This window comes from Coffea arabica, chromosome 3c (assembly GCF_036785885.1).
Source record: "Coffea arabica cultivar ET-39 chromosome 3c, Coffea Arabica ET-39 HiFi, whole genome shotgun sequence".
Taxonomy (NCBI): Eukaryota; Viridiplantae; Streptophyta; class Magnoliopsida; order Gentianales; family Rubiaceae; genus Coffea; species Coffea arabica.
Window position 1 is genome coordinate 5,465,220 of NC_092314.1, and position 20,764 is coordinate 5,485,983.

Sequence of the window (20,764 nt, forward strand, 5' to 3'; positions counted from 1 at the left end):
GCCAGTGGAGCTCAATTGACTAAACCAGTTGGTGAAAATACTATCGAGCAAGTGAAATAGATGGAAGAACGTGGCATTATTTTATAGTTTGGTAACCAGATGCAAAATATTCAATTACCGAATTTTTTTTTAAAAACTAACCATTAATAGACTTTACAGGAAAAAAAAAAAAAAAAAGAACGGATAAGAGAGCTGGGAATGAGTGGTCCGGAAAATTCCATGATAGACAGGACAAGAGACGGCCTTTAAATCGAACCGGATGCAAAGCAGAAGCTACTTTACCTTTGGAAAATTCCTTGACAGACAAGAGATGCCCTTTAGATCAAACGTCATACGCGGCTATGTAGATTCTTACACACTATAAGGCATGGGAAAATCTTCAGAGTCAGTATGGCAATGTCTTCGACCTTTTTTTCAAGTGTAGGAGTTGATAAATTAGTGCAGACGCAAAACAGAAACGCTTCTTGGTAGAACCTATAACCTTTATTTCCTTGGCTCTTCAGTTCCATATACCACACCTGAATCAATCAATCAATCATCATAACCCAAATGACAGAAGCAATCTTATTATCTTCTGTGAAAAGTATAGGCAAATTGCTGATTGATGAAGGGAATTTTTTGCGCGGGGTGACTGATCAAGTTAAGCTGCTACATGAGGATTTGAAACGGATGCAGTGGTTCTTGAAACATGTAGCAGCAAAGCAGAGTGACAGGGAATGTGTCCAACTGTGGATTTCGGAATTCAGAGCGATTGCTTGCGAAGCAAATGATTTGGTTGAAGATTATGCTTTGAGGGTTTCAATTCAAAGAAAGCAAGGTTTTTGGCACACCCTTAAGAGGCATGTTGGCTTCTTCAAGCAAGGTTATGCCAAACACAAGTTAAGCTCAGAGATCCAGAGTCTGAGAACGAGGATATCTAATCTCACTAAGAATTTTAGCGAATATGGTGTGAGAGCCGTAATAGAAGAAGAAGGCTCAAGTTCTATGGTCATGGAACAACAGTTAAGGAGGACGTTTTCGTTTGTGGTTGAGGAGGATATAGTTGGAATACAGAGGGATGTGGAGATGTTGGTGAAATATTTGTTGAATGGAAATGAAGCAGGCCATCATAGCGTCGTTTCAATTTATGGGATGGGAGGTTTGGGCAAAACTACTCTTGCTAAAAGGGTATATCATCATCCAAAGTTGAAGAAACAATTTGCTGGTTTTGCTTGGGTTTGTGTGTCACAACAATGGCAAACAAAAGATCTCTTGCAAGGGATGCTTGTTAAACTTTCCCCCGAGCAAAGATCGGATGTTATGCATGGCACAGAGGGGGAGCTAGCAAAGAGACTTCACCAAGTGTTGCAGGATAGGAGATGCTTGATCGTTCTTGATGACATTTGGTCACCAGATGCTTGGAATTGCATCAAATATGCACTTCCAATAACCGAGGAAGGAAGCAAAATATTGCTCACAACTCGTAATAGGGAAGTGGCATCATATGTTGGTCCAAATGGTTACCACCATCAACCTCCGTTTCTAAATGAAGAACAAAGCTGGGAGTTGCTCCAAAGGAAGTCATTAATAGGAAAAAGTAGCCAAGGTACTTCTTTTCCCCCTTAACTCCGGCCTTATACAGCTTATGCACTAAGTGTTTCATTTTTATGTCAAAATCCTTGCTAGTTTCTTCTGAAATCGTTCTCAATAATGACTTCATTTTTTTCCTTTCATTATCTCCCACTGTCAAACAACATTAGTGGATGATACGAATCAAATATTTGTATAAAAGTTTCAATAAAATTGATACGAAGACTATAGTAAATGGTCCTGCTTACATTCATAAATTGTACAAGTTCTAGAATCATTGCATAAAGCCTTGGGAACTTTAGGCAGAAAAATATTTTATAGGCTTTGAAAAAGTTAACCATCGATAACAGTGTAAAATGTCTTTTCAGATGGCTTTTATTAGTTTTATTGACAGGTCTCAAGTGTCTGAAATGGCAACTTGTTCACAGTCCCACAGAAGATTTTCATATAGTTGTTAAATGATAACCTTGATGACATTCTTGTTATGGATGATCTGTTTTCAACCATGCAATTTAGTTGAAATTAATTAAGAATTTGATACATGGGTCTTTGATATTAAACTAGTTTTTCCCAAAATTCACAGGGTGTGAAGATTTGGACAAGATAGAAGAGTTAGGGAAGAAAATGTTGAAACACTGTGGGGGTCTTCCTTTGGCTGTGGTTGTTCTAGGTGGAATTCTTAAAACTAAAAAGAGTCTAAGCGAATGGAGAGTTGTGCATGACAATATCAAATCCTATTTAGAAAGGGGAGAAAACTTTGGCAAAGTAGGAGAAGTGCCAAAAATTTTAGCTTTCAGCTATTATGACCTTCCTTATCAGCTAAAACCATGTTTCCTTTACTTGGGAAAATTCAAGGAAGATTCTAATATTGAAGCAGAGTGGTTATATCAACTATGGATGGCAGAAGGTATGATACTTGAGAATGATAGAATTGGACAAGAAACAATGATGGATGTTGCCGAGCGTTACTTGGAAGAATTAGCAAAAAGGTGCATGGTTCAGGTTAAATTACATGAGGAGGGAAAGCCTGCAGTTACAAGGTTTAAGTCATGTCGGATTCATGATCTCATGAGAGATTTATGCTTGCTTAAGGCAGAAGAGCAAAATTTGTATAAGGTAGTTGATTCTCAACATGATCAAGATATTTTTGTTACCTCAGTAGACATATCTCATGCGATAGAAGAAGAATATTTTGGATTTGTCCTTCGTTTGTGTGCAGTGGATTTTCAGCACAATTATGTTCCCCTGCGAAAAGAGCAGACAAAGCATCTTCACTCCTATATGTATGAACCATTGGACTGTAGCGGTGACAACTACGGTAGACGTCTAGGGAGGAAAATAATGTCTGAAGTGAACAATCTCAAGATGCTTAGAGTTTTGGCAATTGAAAACTCCAGTCTGGCCTCCCGAAGCTGTTATTCAAGGTCACCTCTGGAATGTATAGGTAATCTTATCCACTTGAGATGCCTGAGATTGAGAGATTGTCATGGTTTGAAGTTGCCATCTTGCTTGGGTAATTTGAAGTACTTGGAAACCCTTGATTTACGTGGTAGCTATTGTTCTAGATTACCGAATGTGCTATCGAAGTTGGGACGTCTAAGGCATCTCTATCTTCCATGCTGCAGTGGTAAACAGCGGCTAGATGGATTGAGCAAGCAGTTGGAGATACTTGAATCATTTGATAGCACACTATATTTTCATCCTAATTTATCCAGATTGACCAATCTCAGAGCTTTGAAAGCTATGGTGATTGAGAATCTTGGAGACCTGGAGGAAATTATTAACCATATAACAAACTTGAACTATTTACGGATGACCTCACTTGAAGTCTGGGATTGTATCAACTCCAATTCTAACAAGGGTTTGGCTGTTCTTGAGCAGATGCTGTTTTGTAAGAACATTCACGAATTGCAGATTGTCGGTGCTTCTTTATGCAAGCAATTACCAATTTACCGCCCACACCAATCGTCCCCTCGCCCAGGCCTTACTGAATTAACGCTTCGTTTCTCTGACATTGAGGAGGATCCAATGGCAACACTTGAGAAACTTCCCAACTTGCGAAGACTACATTTGCATGAACACTCTTTTGTGGGGACAGAAATGACTTGCCATGCATTGGGATTTCCACAACTCGAAGTTCTTGAACTCATTTGTTTGTATAACTTAGAAAGGTGGAAAGTGCATGAAGGGGCCATGCCTAAACTCTCCAGTTTATTAATTTCGTATTGCGAAAAGTTGGAAATGGTTCCAAATGGATTGAGATCAATAACTACCCTAGAACGAATATGTTTTTTTGGGATGCCTGAAGAATTTTTAGAAAGAGTTCAAACAGTCAATGGTGAACAAGCACCAGATTACAATAAAATACGCCATGTGCCTTCAGTTGTGATCCGCTGAGCCATCCATCATCACACGATGTATGTAATTGTGATTCCAGATCCAAAAATCAGGTACCCTGATTTCTATTCCTTATCCCTTCAAATTTTTCTCTTCTTAGTTTTCTGTTTACCATTCTAATGTCTCTTTTTCCTGCATCTGGTTCCAATATGAAGTTACTGGCTCCTCTAAACAAAAAATTGATTCCATTTATTTGGTTTACAAATTGTGAAAATTTTCTATAATCGCTATACAGACCATTCCAACAATTATTAAACATGATATGGTATATTGTCTAGTAGCACTATGAACAATCATTTTTTAAGCATGCTTTTCGCCTCCATTTTCACCTTCATTATCCCTAGATCCTAGCCATTAAACACGGCTATTCTATCGAAATTGTCTGTCTAATTATCTATTCTTTCAGAATCTACACTTGAATTTTATGAGACTAACTAATTTGAGCGGAAGAAAAATTGAATATTTTTGCTTTACTCTCACTGTATACTCCCTTGGCCATTTTGTATGCATATTATTTTGCCTTTTAAACCTTTCTTTTTTTTTTTATCTGTTTCATACTTGTTTGAATAATCAATCCTAATCAGAATTTACTCCAGTCTTGTTCTGCACAAAATTCAATGCTCTGATGGAAGAGGATCTATCTAAAATAGCTGAGAGATGCCTTGGGCGATTGGGATGTTGAAGCCGTTGATGAACACTCACGTTCAAGTGAATCGAATAGTGATGAAAGCTAAGAAAATCAAGCTTGCAGCAAGAAATGAAGAACAGGTACAATAAGCATCTAGAGGGAGAGCCATGAAGGAAATGCTCATGACAGGCTTCAACAAGGAGTACGTGTTAGAACTTAGAAGGGCCACGGCAACAGATGCTATAATTGCCCTGTTTTTCTTCTTCTCTGTGATGATTTCAATTAGCAGCATTCCATGTAACAAAAGAGAGAGATTCTAATTCCTCTTTTCATGACTGTTTGGCTTGGATTATTTTTTGGATGACTTTGATTGTGTAGAAAAAGAAAACATATTCTATCACGGTATGCTAAGAATAATGAGTTCAACAGGAGTCGTACTGTTATCTTAAGTTGAAAACTTTCATTACTGTAATATTTCTTGAATTTACACAACAGAAAATACAGTGCATGGGAAAGCCCATTAGACCTATTCTTATAAGCAAAGCTCTTATCCGATAATATATTACTAGGCTTGCCCGGCAGCCTCCATTCAAGTCTCTGCTACACGAACAGGGAAGGGGTTTAAATCTCCTTGCCCCATTTCTCCGGTACCACTAATTGCTTGCTTGCAGGGAAGGGAGGGAGGGAGGGAGGAGGAGAGAAGAGGGGAGGGGGGAGGACAAAGAACAATAATTAAAGTCGTGAACTGATTCCATTCAGATTCAAAGTGGCCATGTTCAAAGGAGCAGCATTTTCGGCAGATTTAATATCTGTTCCTCTTTCACCAGTATCCTGAGAACATAGATAAGACAGTGACTGTAGCCATGAAACCAATGTTGGTTTCCGAGTAACATCATCAGATTCTGCAACATGTTGAAATAACTCGTCGAGGACCACATTTTGTTCATCTTTAGGTAGTCGGACAATCAGCTGTGCCAACAGCTTCATTAAAGTCGGTAGAACCTGCAGCAGATTACTGACTTTGATTAATCTAATTAGTCATGTGGAGTATAATCTGGACAAAAGACAGCAAGCCCTTTCCAAAATTTGACGAGGCAAAAAAAACAGTTGGCCAAGTCTCGAAGCTGCTACTTAGAGAACAGAAAGGCCAATAGAAGCATGTAAATACAAGATAGAGGGATAGTTAATGCAATACCTGTATGTCGACCAAAGAAAGCAGCCGTAAAAGCAACTCTACCATTTTCTGACACAGTTCCCACTCTCCTTCCCTAATCTTCTGCAACTCAGTGTCCTCACTGTTGACTGCACCACACATACTACTAGCTTTTTCAACGAGAACATGAATGCAGTAAAAGATTGATGGGCTACCAGCAGGAAGATGTCGAGCAATTGCAGCAACTCCAGAAGCCATTCCTTCAAAAGGGGTGATCCCTGGATACCCCTACATTCCCAATTAAACCTCCATAAGCAACTTGGAAGTGTTTTTACAGGCCAAATGTGACATACAAAAAATATAAACATTTATATAGACAACAAATCTTTGAACACCTCTAAAGATCTCTGCATGTAGTAGAAGACAAGTTGCTCCTTCAATGAAGCTCTTTCTTCCTGGTTAGGATCCTTGCCGGATGAAATGAATGCCACAAACATTGAATGTGAAGCTCTAGCCACTTTTCCATTTTGATGTCCCATATATCTAATTCAACATGAATTCAGGAATCACGCATTCACCAAAATCAGCGAATGGAAGAGCAACCCATATTTTGGAAATTACGACATTTTACATATTATAGGATACAGAAACATAGTTGGAGCCACCACCTTCCTAAATAAAGAGGTCGGTAAATGCTCAATGCAAGTCGGGATAACCCGCAAGTAAAATAAGATCCGAGCTGTCTGTACATCGTCATTGGACCATAGATACTCCATTTTCTGCAAGTTGGAAAAACCTGCTAGACAAAACCAATATAGTCAGGAAGCCCACACACAAATTGATAGCTGATAAAGAGGCATAAAAAAAATATAGTAAGTACCATGTTTACTAGTCAAATCGCTATAAGATGGCATGGATTTTACAAATGAGACGCAAGCTGATTCATTCTCCTGAACACTTACTACAGCTGCTCTTATTGTATCCATATACTCAGGCAAACGCATCCTTCGGAAATATTCCATGCAAGAAAAAGAAACCAATATCCTAACTGAAAGCGTCAAGCGAGTATCTTGGCTACTATTAGGGCCTAACCTATACTTTGTGACTGCCAGTGCAAAAAGCACAACCATAAGGAAAGCAGATTCAGCAATTTTCTCCAAATCTCCAAGGAGCCCACTCTTGCCACCTTGATATACAAAAGCAACGTGTTGATGCTGCAAGTAGATCTCCTGACAGTGCTCCCAGATAAGATTTTCAATACTGTTCTTGGTTTCTTCATCAGCTGAGACATACTGATTGCAAAATGCCCCAGTTATAGCCCCTGCTTCCCTAAAACTAGTACTGGCTAGATGCTCTTTAACCTCATTAACCAAAAGTCCTTCGAAACTGCCAACAGACAAATCAAGCATCTTCTGGTACATGCGCACCAAAGGGAAAATCTCACCTAATAATGCTAAAGCAAGGCATAAAAGAAGAGAAGCAGAATAGGAAATGGAGCCACTACGAGCTGCACCTAGGGATATACATTGTAGGAGAACACTGTCTCTAAGTTCAGTGCCAGAAGCATTAACACCTCCAGTTCTAGCTACAAGGTCTGTTGCCACTGTTCCAATCAGCTCCTCCGCAGAAACTTTTAAAGGCATAAAATCATTTGATCCAGATCTATTGAGAACCTTCAGAACACCAGCTGCAGCCATGACCAAGGCAAATGAAGAATAAGAGGGCTTCCTATTTACCAACATCACCCTCCTAAAAAGATCTGCTTTGTCTGTGGAATGCGAGTTTATGCAATTAGATAGAACCCACTCAACCATATGCAGTATCATGAGCCCATAAGGAACACTAGCAGATGGACCATCCTGTTTCTCCCATATCTCAAAAAGGAAGTCTAAAATTGAAACAAAATAGGCATTCACAGAAGAAGATAAAGCATAACCAATTCCCCCTAAAACATTGGGTAGAACTCCTTCCAATACACCAATCATTTGATATTCCTGTTCCACTAGCTTGCAGAGCAACTCCAAGCAGAATGTTTTGGATTTTTCAGATACAGAAGGTACAAAAGAAATAGCTCCCAAAAGGAGAACACCTTCAGAAAAGAAACTTGAGCTTTTGTTGATGTAGAATTTCTCAGAGAAAATGTCTGACAGAACCTCAACCGTTGAGTCAATCATAATCAAAGACTGTTTGGAAGATTTCCTGACCCATATATACAGTAGCCTAAGAAAGAGAGGATACGACTCAGGTGGAAGAGAGACATTAGGTAAGGATAGAATTGAAAGTAGAAGCTTTGCCTGAGGATCTGCAACATAAAGGACATTCTGAGAGCCACAGAGGATTTTCAAAGATTGCAGATGATGAGGTTCAAAAGACTGTGATTGAAGTGAGTCCCTAAGATCAGTCCAAGCTTGGATGATGGCTTGGGCAGATAAGGAAGAAGACTTTCTGGAACTTATAGTGTCACCAATACCACTGTTCTGATATAACCAGTCCTCAAGGAATATGGTATGACCTTGATTTGCCATCTTCTCGAGTTACCAGCATAGAACCTCAGTGTGCAGTACTCTCATTAATTCTTGTAAACCTGCATCACAAGCGCACGGCAAGTTACACTTGCAAAAAAAAAATCATGAACAATGAAAAAGAGAAAAACTACCAGATAGGAAAAAGAGCAACATGCACGTTACAGACAGTTCCTCTGCTTCCTGCTTTCTATGTCTCATTTGCAAAAAACCAAATATGGTAGAACTATAAGTGCTTCATGATGCCTCTGTCATTTCTCGTCCCTGAACTGAAATAGCTCATCTCATGACCAATTACAATCCTTCAAGAAGATTCATTGGTTCTTTTGCTTATTATTACAGCTCAAACCAAATTTTCTTTATAACTCAATCTAAAAGGCCTGCCATTCGACTTCATCTAAAGATAAAATTCTTTTCTTCTTAATCCCAACTTCTTTCCTATCCTGAATATTTGCTTCTCCAGTTTCACATTTTGGATAACATTTACTACAATAGAAAAGCCATCTTTTTTATATTTCATTCTTAGTTTTTCTACAAACTTTGCTTCTATGTAACATCCAGATACATTAAACATTGATAATGACTATGTATGACACATGAAAGGTAAAATTAAAGATTTCTTGATCCAATATTCACACTTAGCACATACTTAGCCAAAATTAATTCAATATTAGAACATAGAACTTAACCTATATGCAGAAACTCAACCTGGAAATGTTTACACATTTTCAACTTGGCAAGTATCATTTAAGAAAAAGCATAAAACTGAACCTAAGAAAAACAGAAGAAAAAGGCCAGACCTTCACAGCTTCACTCGAAAAACTGCAAAGAATTATATTTGAGAACAAAGAAGGAGATGGGTCTCACTGATAGGTCACCGGCGTAGTCTCTCCGACGGGCTTGGAACCACCGGCCAACTGTTTTTCAGGCTGAGCTTTTGTGGCAGCTGGAAGGAATAATCAACTAAGGTGACATATGTACTTTTCAATTGAAAATTCTGTTGTGAAAATTGGGAACTCTTAAAAAAAAAAGAAAGAAAAAAAGGAATATGGAGAAGGCGGGAGCTGGAGAAAGAAGAAAGGCTAGTAGTTTCCTGGGAGCAGGGGGATGGAGAGGAACCAGAGGATTATCCGTTTTACGGTACTTGAAAAACTGTCGGATTCGGGTTCCAAGTTCGAACCAATCAAATTCATGCCCGAGTCCAATATGCTGAACCGGGTAACCAGAGAAAATTGCATAAAAGTCATTCAAGTTTGAAAATATATATTTTTTTCATTTTAAAAAAAAGTGGTCACATTAAAATATGATGCATCTTTTAATTCACGAGTTTACAGATTACTGGATGTAGCATTTAAACTCAATTATCTGCAGTTATTCTGAATCAAAAGTCTATCAATGAGCCACAAAATCAAAGACCTTTAATTAATTTGGTTTGAAGCGATTTTCCCATATTACCGAATTTATTTCTTTTTCTTTTGCCTTTTCTTTCTCTATATATAGTAGTTTTGGGGAGAGAGGATGAACTGTAATATATCCTTGAAAACATGTAGATTTCATTTATAATCTCTACATTTAATACCAGAAAAATCATTCAAAACATCTCTCACATTTTGCAAAATGACTTTTATGACTTTTATTGTTCTTCACTTTTAAAAATGTATTTTTACGTCCCTTATAAATTCACATTGGTCAAATTTGGTCTCTATCTAGGTTTCCGACTAATTTTTAATTGGAATCCATCACGTGCCTTGTATGTGATCATTTTTTAAGGGCAAAATTGTCAAATCAAAATTTACGTAATCCGATCCATAGTTCCTCACATTTCACAAAATGAATTTTTTTGTCCCTCACATTTCACATAATAAATTTTTTCATCCTTCATTGATCATGTGTACCAATAACTTTTTTTTAACTAATGTATATATCTATTTAATTTCAACTAAACAATACGAATAGCATGTAATATATCTCTATTTGATTTCGTTTAAGCATACTGTTTAGGTGAAATTAAAATAGATATATACAGGGGTTTTAAAAAATTTGTTAATTTTTCACTCATGTTTATTCCTTTTACTCAAAAATTGAAAACAAAAAAAAACGTTTAATTCTAAACACTATCAAGTGTTTATATCGAATTAAATTTGGACAGAAAAAATAAAGAAAGGAAAAGTATAACAAAAAGAAGTAAGTAATTGACACTTTCAAATTTTAAGATAATCATACGGCAAGAAATTTAATTGTTGGCCTTAAAGGTAGGGAGTAAAAATTTTAGATTTAAACTGCAATTTGTTAGCATGACTATAGAATTCGAATTAATAACGATTAATTAGATGGTCTTACATAACTCAATAAATGAATTATTACCAAAATAGAAAAGGTTACAAATATTGAATAGATTCACATGGTGAAATCAAATATACATATATATATATATATATCTGAATTTAAAACAAAATTATTAGATTTAAATCCATGTAAATATCTATTGAATAGCATTTGTACAACTACACTTAGTTTGTTTAGGTGAAATCAAATAGAGATATATTACATGCTATTCGTACTGTTCAAGTGAAATCAAATAGATATATACATGGATTTAAAAAAAAAACTATTCGTACATATGGTCAATGAGAGATGAAAAAATTCATTTTGTGAAATGTGAGAAATGAAAAAATTTATTTTGTGAAATATGAGGGACAAAATAATTTATTTTGTGAAATGTAAGAGACTAATACATTAACTATGAAAATTTTGATTTGACAATTTTGCCTTTAAAAAATGATCACATGCAAGACACGTGGTGAATTCTGGCTAAAAACTAGTCGAAAACTTAAGTAAGAACCAAATTTGACCAATGTGAATTTATAAGGGACGTAAAATTACACTTTTAAAAATGAAGGACAAAACAGTCATTTTACAAAATGTAAGGGACTTTTTGAACGATTTTCATTTAATAGCAGTGTAAGGTCCTAATCAATATCCACCAAAAAGAATACACCAATCCGATCTGTGTAACAATATCCTAGTAAGTTCCATTAATTTTGCAGCTCAATCACATTTCAGTTCTACTTGTTGAATACTAAGACAGGATGTAATCTTAATTCTGCCATTCTTCCCGTGCAAAAATGGGTGTTACAAGTTACAACATATACTCAAGGGTACAATGTCCCGTTGCCCCATCAGGGATGTTCAAGGATTTGGTTCTTGATTCAGACAACATCATACCAAAATTGCTGCGCATGCTATCAAGAGCATTGAGGCTGTAGAAGTTGATGGTGGTGCAGGAATCGCCAAAAGAACACAATTTGCCCGTGGTTAGACTGTTTACCACCAGCAAAAGATAGGGTAAAATATGAATTATGGAATATTTTGCATTGGAACTTGTAGTATTTACATAGAATACTTTCTTTAAAACGTAATCCGTATTCTACATCTTAGAAATAACTCTTCATATCCTCCCTACCATTCATAGCAATCGTTTAGTCACTTGTAAGTAAAGGGTGTCCTCGCAGGCCAAAGTAAGCCTACTATACACTAACCCGCGTATTATGACCTGTTCTTAGACCAGTGGACCTCCCAATATGGACAATTACATCTACTCATTTCGACAAGTGGCTGGATTTTTGTGTCTGAAACTGGTCCTTTGACAGATCTTTGACAGGCAACGCTAGCAAATTTCAACCATCCCTACTTCACTGTACTCGATCAATAGTCCGTAAAGTAACTAACAATAGGGCAGCAATTCACCCGAACATGGAGCTGATGGAAAACGTATATGGACTTCAATTTCTTGAACTGAGGAAGCCTCCGCTGTAAGAACTCCTCCATCCATTTCCCAGTACATCAACTCCAGTGTATGTGATACAGTACAAAAATCAGGGTGAGTCCGATCTCCAGCCAGAAATATGTGATTTCTGTTGTTTGATTCAACCCAACTACATCCAGGTTGCTTCTTTACTCCCTCATCTTTCATTCTAATCCACATCCTTTCAGCTTCTTCTCTTTGCCCACTAGCTTGAAAAATTTCAGCTAGCATCATGTACATACCAGAGTTGGATGGCTCTAATTCCAAAATCCTCTCCCCAGCAATTTTACCCACCTCATAGTTCTTATGCGTTCTACAGGCCCCAAGCAAGGCTCCCCAAACACTTGCAGGCACTTCTAGGCCATCACCTCTCATTTGATCCAAAATGCTCATTGCTTCATGTATAAGTCCAAATCTACCCAACAGATCAACAACACAAGTATAGTGCTCAGCAGTGGGTGGTACAGAGTATTCATTTTTCAAGGCATCAAAGTAACATTTACCTCTTTCCACAAGTCCAGCATGACTACAGGCGGACAGTACACCAACAAAGGTTATTTCATTGGGCTTCACATCTGTCAATCTCATATTCTCAAACATCTTCAAAGCTAATTCACCATTTCCATGGTGAGCTAATCCACAGATTATAGAGTTCCATGAAATGACATCATGGCACAACATAATAGAGAATTGACCAAATGCAGATCCTATGTTTCCACATCTAAAATACATGTTAATTATTGCATTACCTACTGAAGTAAAATCATCTAATCCAGCCTTAATTACAAGCGCATGAGTTTGCATGCCAAGATTTAAAGAAGCCATATTAGAACATAATACAAAAATGCTTGTAAATGTAGCTTCATCCTGGGTCAGATCTTCTTTTTTCATCTTAATAAATAGGTTTACACCTTCTTCTATGTGATCATTTTCTCCTAGCCCAAATATGGCAGCATTCCATGACGTGGTATCACGATTTGGCATCAACTCAAATAGCTTAGTTGCACTCTTGACCTCACCTACTTCAAAGTATCCAATGATCAAATTTGTCCATGACACTACATCACTAATGCAGTATTTCTCTACGAAAGTGTGAGCTTCTCTTACCAATCCATTCCTAATGAACCCCAACAGGATTAGATTGAACAGTCTTCCATGTTTCTGAGGCATCTCTCCAAAAAACTTCACAGCATCAGTTAACAGCCCAACACTCACCAACCCACCAATAACTTCATTCCAGGAACTCTGATCCTTGTTGGGCATCTTTTGAAACAAAACTTCTGCAATTTCAACATATCCATTCTCCAAATACCCAACAATCATAGTTTCCCAAGCTTGAACATCCCTTATTGGCATACCATCAAAATACTCTCTCGCTTCAGCAATCCGTCCCACACTTAGAAGCCCCTTTATCATAATTGTCCATGACGCAACATCTGGAGTGGCAATTTCCCTGAACAAATGCTCAGCCAAATTCAACATTTTGATCTTCACTAAGCCAGCAATGACTAAGTTCCATGAAATCACATCTTTCACAGGCATCTCGTTAAACACACCAAGTGCAGTATCCACCATCCCATTATTCACATATCCAGAAATCATCGAATTCCACGTCACAACATCTCTATCACCCATACATTCAAAAACCTCCTCAGCCCCCTTTAAATCCCCACGCTGCATTAGCCCAGAGATCACAGTATTATGTGAAAATATATCACGAACAGGCATCTGACTATACAAGTGCAACGCTTTATCAGCATTCCCATTTTGGAAGTACCCTCTGATCATTGCATTCCATGTTACTGTGTTTCTGTGAGGCATTTCGTCGAACAGATTTTGGGCTTCTTCAACTTGGCCATTTTTCATAAAGTTCGTAAGCTTTGAGTTGAGGGGCTTTAAGTTGGGCAGGGCTGATATACATCGGACAATTGTTAGGGATTTGAGAGAAAAAATTCGAATGAGTTTGATAGCTTGAATGGGACGAATGTTGATAAACATAGCCCATCACTGGTTCACAAACATTTCTTGAAGCGAAAACAAGAAAGATGACTGTTGAGTAGCGGTTCAAACTGTAAGCAGAAAACACCCGGATTCTTGCGTACTAGAGGTAACCTAAAGGCGTGGTGCAATAGTGACGTTTCTAGTATTGGCTACTGAAAGCGTATTTTATATTACTCTTGACTTGTTAAATATGGAAAATAACAGACTACTGATTTGTCTTTTCTACCCATATTCCTAAATAATAGACTAATGATTTAATCTTTTCCAACAAAGGGGTAATCCTAACCTAAATTTGCCAGCAATAAACATGTAAGTTAAAAAAAAAAGAGAAACTAAAAGCTATGAAATGTTACATCTTTGGATGTTAATTTTTTATCGTTAGCTAACAACTTGTTGTGCGATGTCTCAATTGTTAATTTTTCGCACATGAAGTTAAGTTGAAAAAAATGTCTAAATGCAGATGTGCAATAAATATGAATGTGTGCATTCACGTGACAACTTAAATGTAATTTTGTATATGCTTACGAGACAAATTATATATAGCTAAGTAGGTTAATATGTAAGAAAAATCCATTTCTTAAAGACAATTTAAGTATAGTTAAGTAGGTTATTCAAGAAATTTTCAGAATATCATAGCAATTTTTCTGGTCTTAATTGTTAGTTCTTTTATTAAGTTGAAAAAAGTGTCTTAATGCACAAGTACAATAGATGTGAATGTATACATTCACATGGCAAATAAAGTATAATTTGTAGCATGTACTAACAAGACAAATTATTTATAGCTAAGTAGATTAATTAATGAGAAAAACCCATTTCCTAAATATGAATTAAGTACATCTAAGTAGGTTATACAAGAAACTTTCAGAACATTACAGCAATTTTTCTCGTCTGAATATCAAACTAAACTCCCTATAATTTAGAGCAGTAAAGTTTAAAGAAGTATGTGGCTTAAAAAACACCAGCGGTGCCAAAAGCACCAAAAGGTGGAAGCCTAAATTCTACCTGGAACCTAAGACTGGAATCTTATCCCCATATATCTCCTCCAATCTAATTGGCCAGAATCCTCCCAACTCAGAGCATAGCCAACTGGGAAGCCCACACTTCCCTTCCACGCTCAACTCTGTTCATCCCTGATCCCATCTTACAAATAAACATATTCTTTCAACTGAAAATCACACTTGTACTCGACCCTTTCCCACTGGAAATTCTCAGGCAAAAGCATGGCTGCCACAGCTGCTGCAGCTGTAACCTCTTCTTTTACTGCATCCATGCAAAGTCTTAACTGTATTCGCTTTAAAAACTGGCCTTGTGATCCTGCCCTTAAAGTTGTATCATCAAGAATGCTCCAAGTAGCATCCATATCTCATTCTCTTGGGATTGAATCATCAATCTTGATCGGACCCTTGTCTAACAAATGGAGGGCCTCAAGGATCGCGGCTGCAGTAGCTCAAGAAGAGGCAGCTGTCTTGGCTCCTGAAGAGGCAACGGCCTCTGAGCAGGTGGAGGAAGTGATTCAGGAGGAGAAGGAAGTAGAGGAAGTGTCAAGTGAGGCGGAGGTTGCTCAGAGTTCTTCTGTAAATACCAAGCTATATTTCGGAAATTTGCCCTACAATGTTGATAGTGCACAGCTTGCTGGGATCATACAGGACTACGCTAGTCCAGAGCTGATTGAGGTCTATATTATCCACCTAAGATTGCACAAATAGATAGCTAATCAGCTTAGTTTGTCCCTGTGCTGGCAGTACATACACAAGATTAATTTGATTCTTCTTGTTGACATGGGATGCAACTAATAATTTAGGTTGATTTGTGATGATTCATCTCCATTAAACATCGGGGGTCATTATATATGAACCTCTTTACTGGTATAAGGCTAATATATTGGATTAAGGCTAGGATCAAAATAGGCTTCATTTTCAATATGGGTTCAATCTGATTGATTTCAAGATCTTTATGATTTTTGATAATGGTGGTACTTTTTACGTGTTAATGAGTACAAGATAAGAATAATACTGAGTGAATAACTAGTTACAAACATAATTCAGTATAAGTGGTACAGCAATGAAAGATTCTAGCTGTTAGTGGAGATTTGAGGAGATGGAAGAGTTGCAGGCAATCCATCATTTGTAAGAAAATGGCAAAATAATAGGACGACCTGTATCGAGTGATTTAATCGAATAGGACTCTGGAACTTCAGAACGGGTAAGGAAACCTAAATATCACCTTCAGAACTGAATTTCCTTCCCAATCTTAAGCTTTGTTCTACCTTATGCTAGGCCTAATGAAGCTGTTGTAACAGATTGAGTTTAAAGGTCAAGGTATCTCTCCAACATTTTTTTTTCTCTCAATAGCTTGCCATTGTCTTAGTTTTCCTATATCGATCTTTCTCCCTCGTTAAACTGCCTGGATTGATTTTTTTGCGTTCTTGACGAACAATGTTGGAAAAAAGAATTTAATTTTTAGGAGAGGAATTGGTGCTGAAATTTTTTTCTTGGGTAGACATGATTCCATACTTCAGTGTTGGCTCCTCGTACAGGCATATCTGATTCAGGTGCAGACTGTTGACTTGACTTGCTAATTCTTCAAAGATCATCCAATCTTTCGTATCTAGGAAAAATTTGATTATATAGTTGGCTTCCAGAAGCCTTAGAAATAAGATTGTTAAAGAAATAGAACGAATAAGCTGAAATAGGAATTTAAAAGCACCACATTTTGACTTCTCATGAAAATCACGAATGTAACTTTGCTATCAAAGTTCCATCTTGAGCAGTTCAACCCAGGTGACTCTTTTTCTCTACCAAGATGTGCTGAATATAATACATTGTTAAAGATGCATATCTATTTTTTAGTATTCTATAGTGAGATGAATTTCTTGTATGGCATAGAAAATCAACAAATTATGTGAGACTTTCTGAGGAGTTGTAATATGGGCCAAACTATAAGCTCAAATTTCATGATTGTAGGTTCTATACGACAGGCAAACAGGAAAAAGTAGAGGATTTGCATTTGTGACAATGAGCACAGTCGAAGATTGCAACGTAGTAATCCAAAATCTTGATGGAAGGGTAATCTCTCTCTCTCACAAACAGAGCACCCCTGTCAGCATGATAATTATTGTTTAGCTATTCATCTTTCTATATTATCTCTGCAAGGAGAAACATTATACTATGTGTATATTTAGTCCTTGCCTAGTTTTCCAGAATTGTCTTCAGTTCCTCTTTAACTTCCCACCATGAGATGTTGCTTCAAGTATATGTGTGCTAAAAACACTTCATTGTGTCAGGAGTATGGTGGTCGAACCTTCAGGGTAAATTTCTCAGACAAGCCTAGACCGAAGGAGCCATTATATCCAGAAACGGAACATAAACTATTTGTTGGCAACCTGGCCTGGTCAGTTACATCTGAAAGCTTGACGGAGGCATTTCAAGAATATGGGAATGTTGTTGGAGGAAGGGTACTATATGATGGGGACACTGGAAGGTCGAGAGGCTATGGTTTTGTATGCTATGAGACAAGAGCTGAAATGGATGCAGCCCTGAATTCTCTCAATGGAGTGGTACTGAACTTTTAGACCTTGTTAATTACTCTCTTTGGGACCTACATACTTGGAAATTCTGATACAGACCTAATGCAGACCTGTATAACTCTTCAATGCATGGTCGAGTTTGCATCAAAATTTTGGTTTTCTGAATTACTGGGGAAACTAAGTTCTTTTTTTATGCTTTTGTATCTCTCAGGAATTGGAAGGAAGGCCGATGCGCGTGAGCTTAGCACAAGGAAAGAAACATTAAGATGAACAGGATTTTGTAAAGGTTGAAGAGATGAAATTTGTTGACATAGAAGGATGCAAGAAAGCAAGTTTTAGAGTTGTTTTTTAATGAATTTGCTAACGATCATTGTGTTGCTCTGTCAGAATCAAATATAATGTAAGCATGATGGAGCTTCTTGCATTACTGAAGAGAATACTCTGTTCTTGGCATTAGACATACCATCAGTCCATTTTTTCTGGAAGCTAATATAAGGGTTGCCTAGTACCATCCTTCTCATAACAACTCCTTGGTGCACTTGGTTAAATTCATATGGGAAAAAACTCAAAGACACTTACAGTTCATTACCCTACCCTATGATGGAAATCTTTTCATCCTAGCAATATCTTGGTTTGGTCGACTCAGCATCCTTGAACAGCCCAGAATTCATGGCTTCGTTTGATCGACTCAGTATTGTTGAACAGGCCAGAATTCGTGGCCTTGTGTGTGTGTGTGTGTGATGTATCCAAGTACTGCAGATTTAATAAACAGTGACCGGGTAGCAATAAATCACAGGCCAACCAAACACGATCAGTGATTTCAACCACTCAGTGATACAGCAGCACATTTTGCTCTTGGGAACTCTCTTAATCAAACAAATTAAAGCAGTCCTTCTTGAGCATGGTGAAGTTATAATGGAAAAAATTACCACTCCTTGTTATGGGCAGACTAAATGGCCTGGTTGAATTAAGAAGTTGATTTGCAACTCTTAAACTTCTTATACAAATATCACCTCCATAGAAAGGAAGACTGAATTCTACAGTGACAATGGACAAATGCAGAATGCAGGAACTTCATGACCAACTAGACATTGAAAATTTGGATGTTACCATGAGGTAACTGTTATTTTCCAGCCAAGTAAGTTACGAACTTGATGAAGGGAAAATTTAGTGCAGAAAATTTAGAAACACAATCTAAAAGGAAAGGAATTGATATCTCCAGATTTCCATTGAAATAAAAACTCTGTGTACAATGACAGGGAAGTGAATTTTGAATAGCTTACAAGCTGAAATTATTCAAGTCAATTAGGCAATGGACTCACTAGCTAGTACTTTAGTAAAACTGACACCTGCATAGAAGGAAATCTTTACGTGGTATTTTTTCCATGATTTAGGATAGGTAAAGTTGGTTTTAGGTGCAGTTGGTATTTTTTTTATGATTTGGTATACATTTATATAATCTTGTCATATTTCATAACGGACAACAAAAGTTATATAAGTGTATACTAAATCATGAAATATAACAAAATTATTTGAATGTATATCAATTATGAAAAAAATATAACAACTGCACTTAAAGCTAAGGTTGTGTTTGGATTGCATTTTTCATGGAAAAATTACTGTAGCGATTTGATATATGTAAGGGAAAAAAGTGATAGGGAAATGTGATCACGGAAAACGACAATATTTTCCGACGAAAACAAGCAATCCAAGCATGTCCTAAGTGTACCTACTCCATTTTGGTATCTCTTTGATTTGAGTCTATCAAAATATGGTTCACCTTCAATGCGCTCTGCCAATGGTGACCTTTAGCTGTATAACCATGCATATTACAAGTAAAACATGTTAATTGAAGGTGTAACGCTAAGACATAATTTTATCCAAAAAAAAGGGCTAAGACACAATTCAAAAAAATTGCACCAATTGTCCCTCATATACTGCTGATATGAAATTTTAGTCCTTCAAAATAAAAACGAGTGATTTTAGTTCTTAACAAAAATATAAAGTGCTTGTTTTTTTATCCTAGTCAACTTTTCAATTGAATTTTGACAAGATTTTGTTGGATCCCATCTTCTTCCTAGCCTAGTTTTGTAGATTTTTCAACCTAATTTGTCAAAAAGCTATTTCGACAAAATTTACAACATGATTTTGGCATCAACCGAGTTTTCAAATCATTTCAAACATGACCCAAACTTCAGGTCAAATAAAAATCATCATCTAAACACAAATCAAAAGATCAAACGAGAAATTCAAACTTTAATTTTCCTACTCTATTTTCTCCATAAGACTCAAATAAAGTTGTAATGAAATTACATCCAATGATTTCTAGGATCCTAAAGATTAAGACCCATGAGAAATTTGAACCCAATAATCCACAAAAAAGGGAGCAAAATCCCAATCAAAATTTCATTGGAAAGTTGACCAAAGATCAAGAGTGAGTCTTTTTTTTATTTGTTAGGAACCAAAATGACTCATTTTAATATTTAGGAACTAAAATTTAACAAATGGTGTAAATTTTTTTTAAAAATATTAGTACTTTTAGGTTTAGTTTAATATAATAGATTGATTCTTACTGGAGTGTAAAGGAATGAGACTCAATTCGTATAGCAATTCCTTAAATTTACTAATAGAACTACTTGTATATTATCAATTTTTAGCCTCCACAAAACCCCCAAGCCCTAACCAAAATAAAATTAGTTGATAAAAAGAAGAGTTAATAAACTTTTTTAGGTCGATATCCGTGTTTATATTTCTGACTTAAAAGTAGATCTTACCTCCCTTTAGTTTACCAAATAGTTCGCATCAAAAATTAGTTATCTATCAAATTTTTAGCTTAGAGAAAAGCAAAACATAAAGTAGTACCTATTCAATTAAGTGGCTTATTCTAATCCCAAAAGAGAAAAGAAAAGAAAAGAAAAGAAAAAGCCCTTTCTCTAGTCTCTACACCGAACCAATAAATTGATGCCAAAAACTCAACGAGCAGTAAAATCAGTCGCCACAATCGTCCAACCCTGACCCACAACTGAACCAACTATTTACCACATGCAACAAGATTTCATGCTACCGCTAAGTCCTAACAAGTAACCAGAAAAGGAAAAAAGTGATTGGTCAAAAACCCAAAAGGGCTAAATTGACTTTGCCCCCGCTGTACTTTCAAGCATAA

At 36.8% G+C, this 20,764-nt stretch overlaps 4 protein-coding genes across 7 annotated transcripts; 2 read left to right on the forward strand and 2 right to left on the reverse strand.

Moving 5' to 3' along the window:
- Nucleotides 1–210: 210 nt before the first annotated feature.
- LOC113734356 (putative disease resistance protein At1g50180) lies at nt 211–5,025 on the forward strand. 2 transcript variants are annotated; one of them, XM_072082044.1, is made up of 3 exons: nt 211–1,585; nt 2,153–4,019; nt 4,551–5,025. In XM_072082044.1, exons 1-2 carry the CDS (start codon nt 550–552, stop codon nt 3,964–3,966), a joined length of 2,850 nt encoding a protein of 949 aa, XP_071938145.1. In that variant the 5' UTR covers nt 211–549; the 3' UTR covers nt 3,967–4,019; nt 4,551–5,025. The 2 variants fall into 2 exon arrangements, with proteins under 2 accessions (XP_071938145.1, XP_027116674.2); XM_027260873.2 differs by having other exon boundaries at nt 212–1,585; nt 4,563–5,025.
- Nucleotides 5,026–5,034: 9 nt separating this feature from the next.
- On the reverse strand, nt 5,035–9,404 carry LOC113734357 (uncharacterized). Of its 3 annotated transcripts, none has more exons than XM_027260875.2 (6): nt 9,070–9,404; nt 6,628–8,331; nt 6,393–6,546; nt 6,143–6,290; nt 5,790–6,035; nt 5,035–5,596 (listed from the first exon to the last, which is right to left on the reverse strand). In XM_027260875.2, exons 2-6 carry the CDS (start codon nt 8,270–8,272, stop codon nt 5,327–5,329), a joined length of 2,463 nt encoding a protein of 820 aa, XP_027116676.2. In that variant the 5' UTR covers nt 8,273–8,331; nt 9,070–9,404; the 3' UTR covers nt 5,035–5,326. The 3 variants fall into 3 exon arrangements, with proteins under 3 accessions (XP_027116676.2, XP_027116675.2, XP_027116677.2); XM_027260874.2 differs by having other exon boundaries at nt 9,137–9,403; XM_027260876.2 differs by having other exon boundaries at nt 6,393–6,543; nt 9,137–9,402.
- A 1,952-nt stretch (nt 9,405–11,356) lies between these two features.
- Nucleotides 11,357–14,213, reverse strand: LOC113735413 (uncharacterized). The gene has a single exon (XM_027262424.2). It carries the CDS (start codon nt 14,070–14,072, stop codon nt 11,994–11,996), a length of 2,079 nt encoding a protein of 692 aa, XP_027118225.2. The 5' UTR covers nt 14,073–14,213; the 3' UTR covers nt 11,357–11,993.
- An 882-nt stretch (nt 14,214–15,095) lies between these two features.
- On the forward strand, nt 15,096–18,127 carry LOC113734358 (28 kDa ribonucleoprotein, chloroplastic). The gene is made up of 4 exons (XM_027260878.2): nt 15,096–15,748; nt 17,039–17,140; nt 17,359–17,631; nt 17,813–18,127. The coding sequence occupies exons 1-4, from the start codon at nt 15,296–15,298 to the stop codon at nt 17,864–17,866; spliced, it is 882 nt and encodes a 293-aa protein (XP_027116679.1). The 5' UTR covers nt 15,096–15,295; the 3' UTR covers nt 17,867–18,127.
- Nucleotides 18,128–20,764: the final 2,637 nt, after the last annotated feature.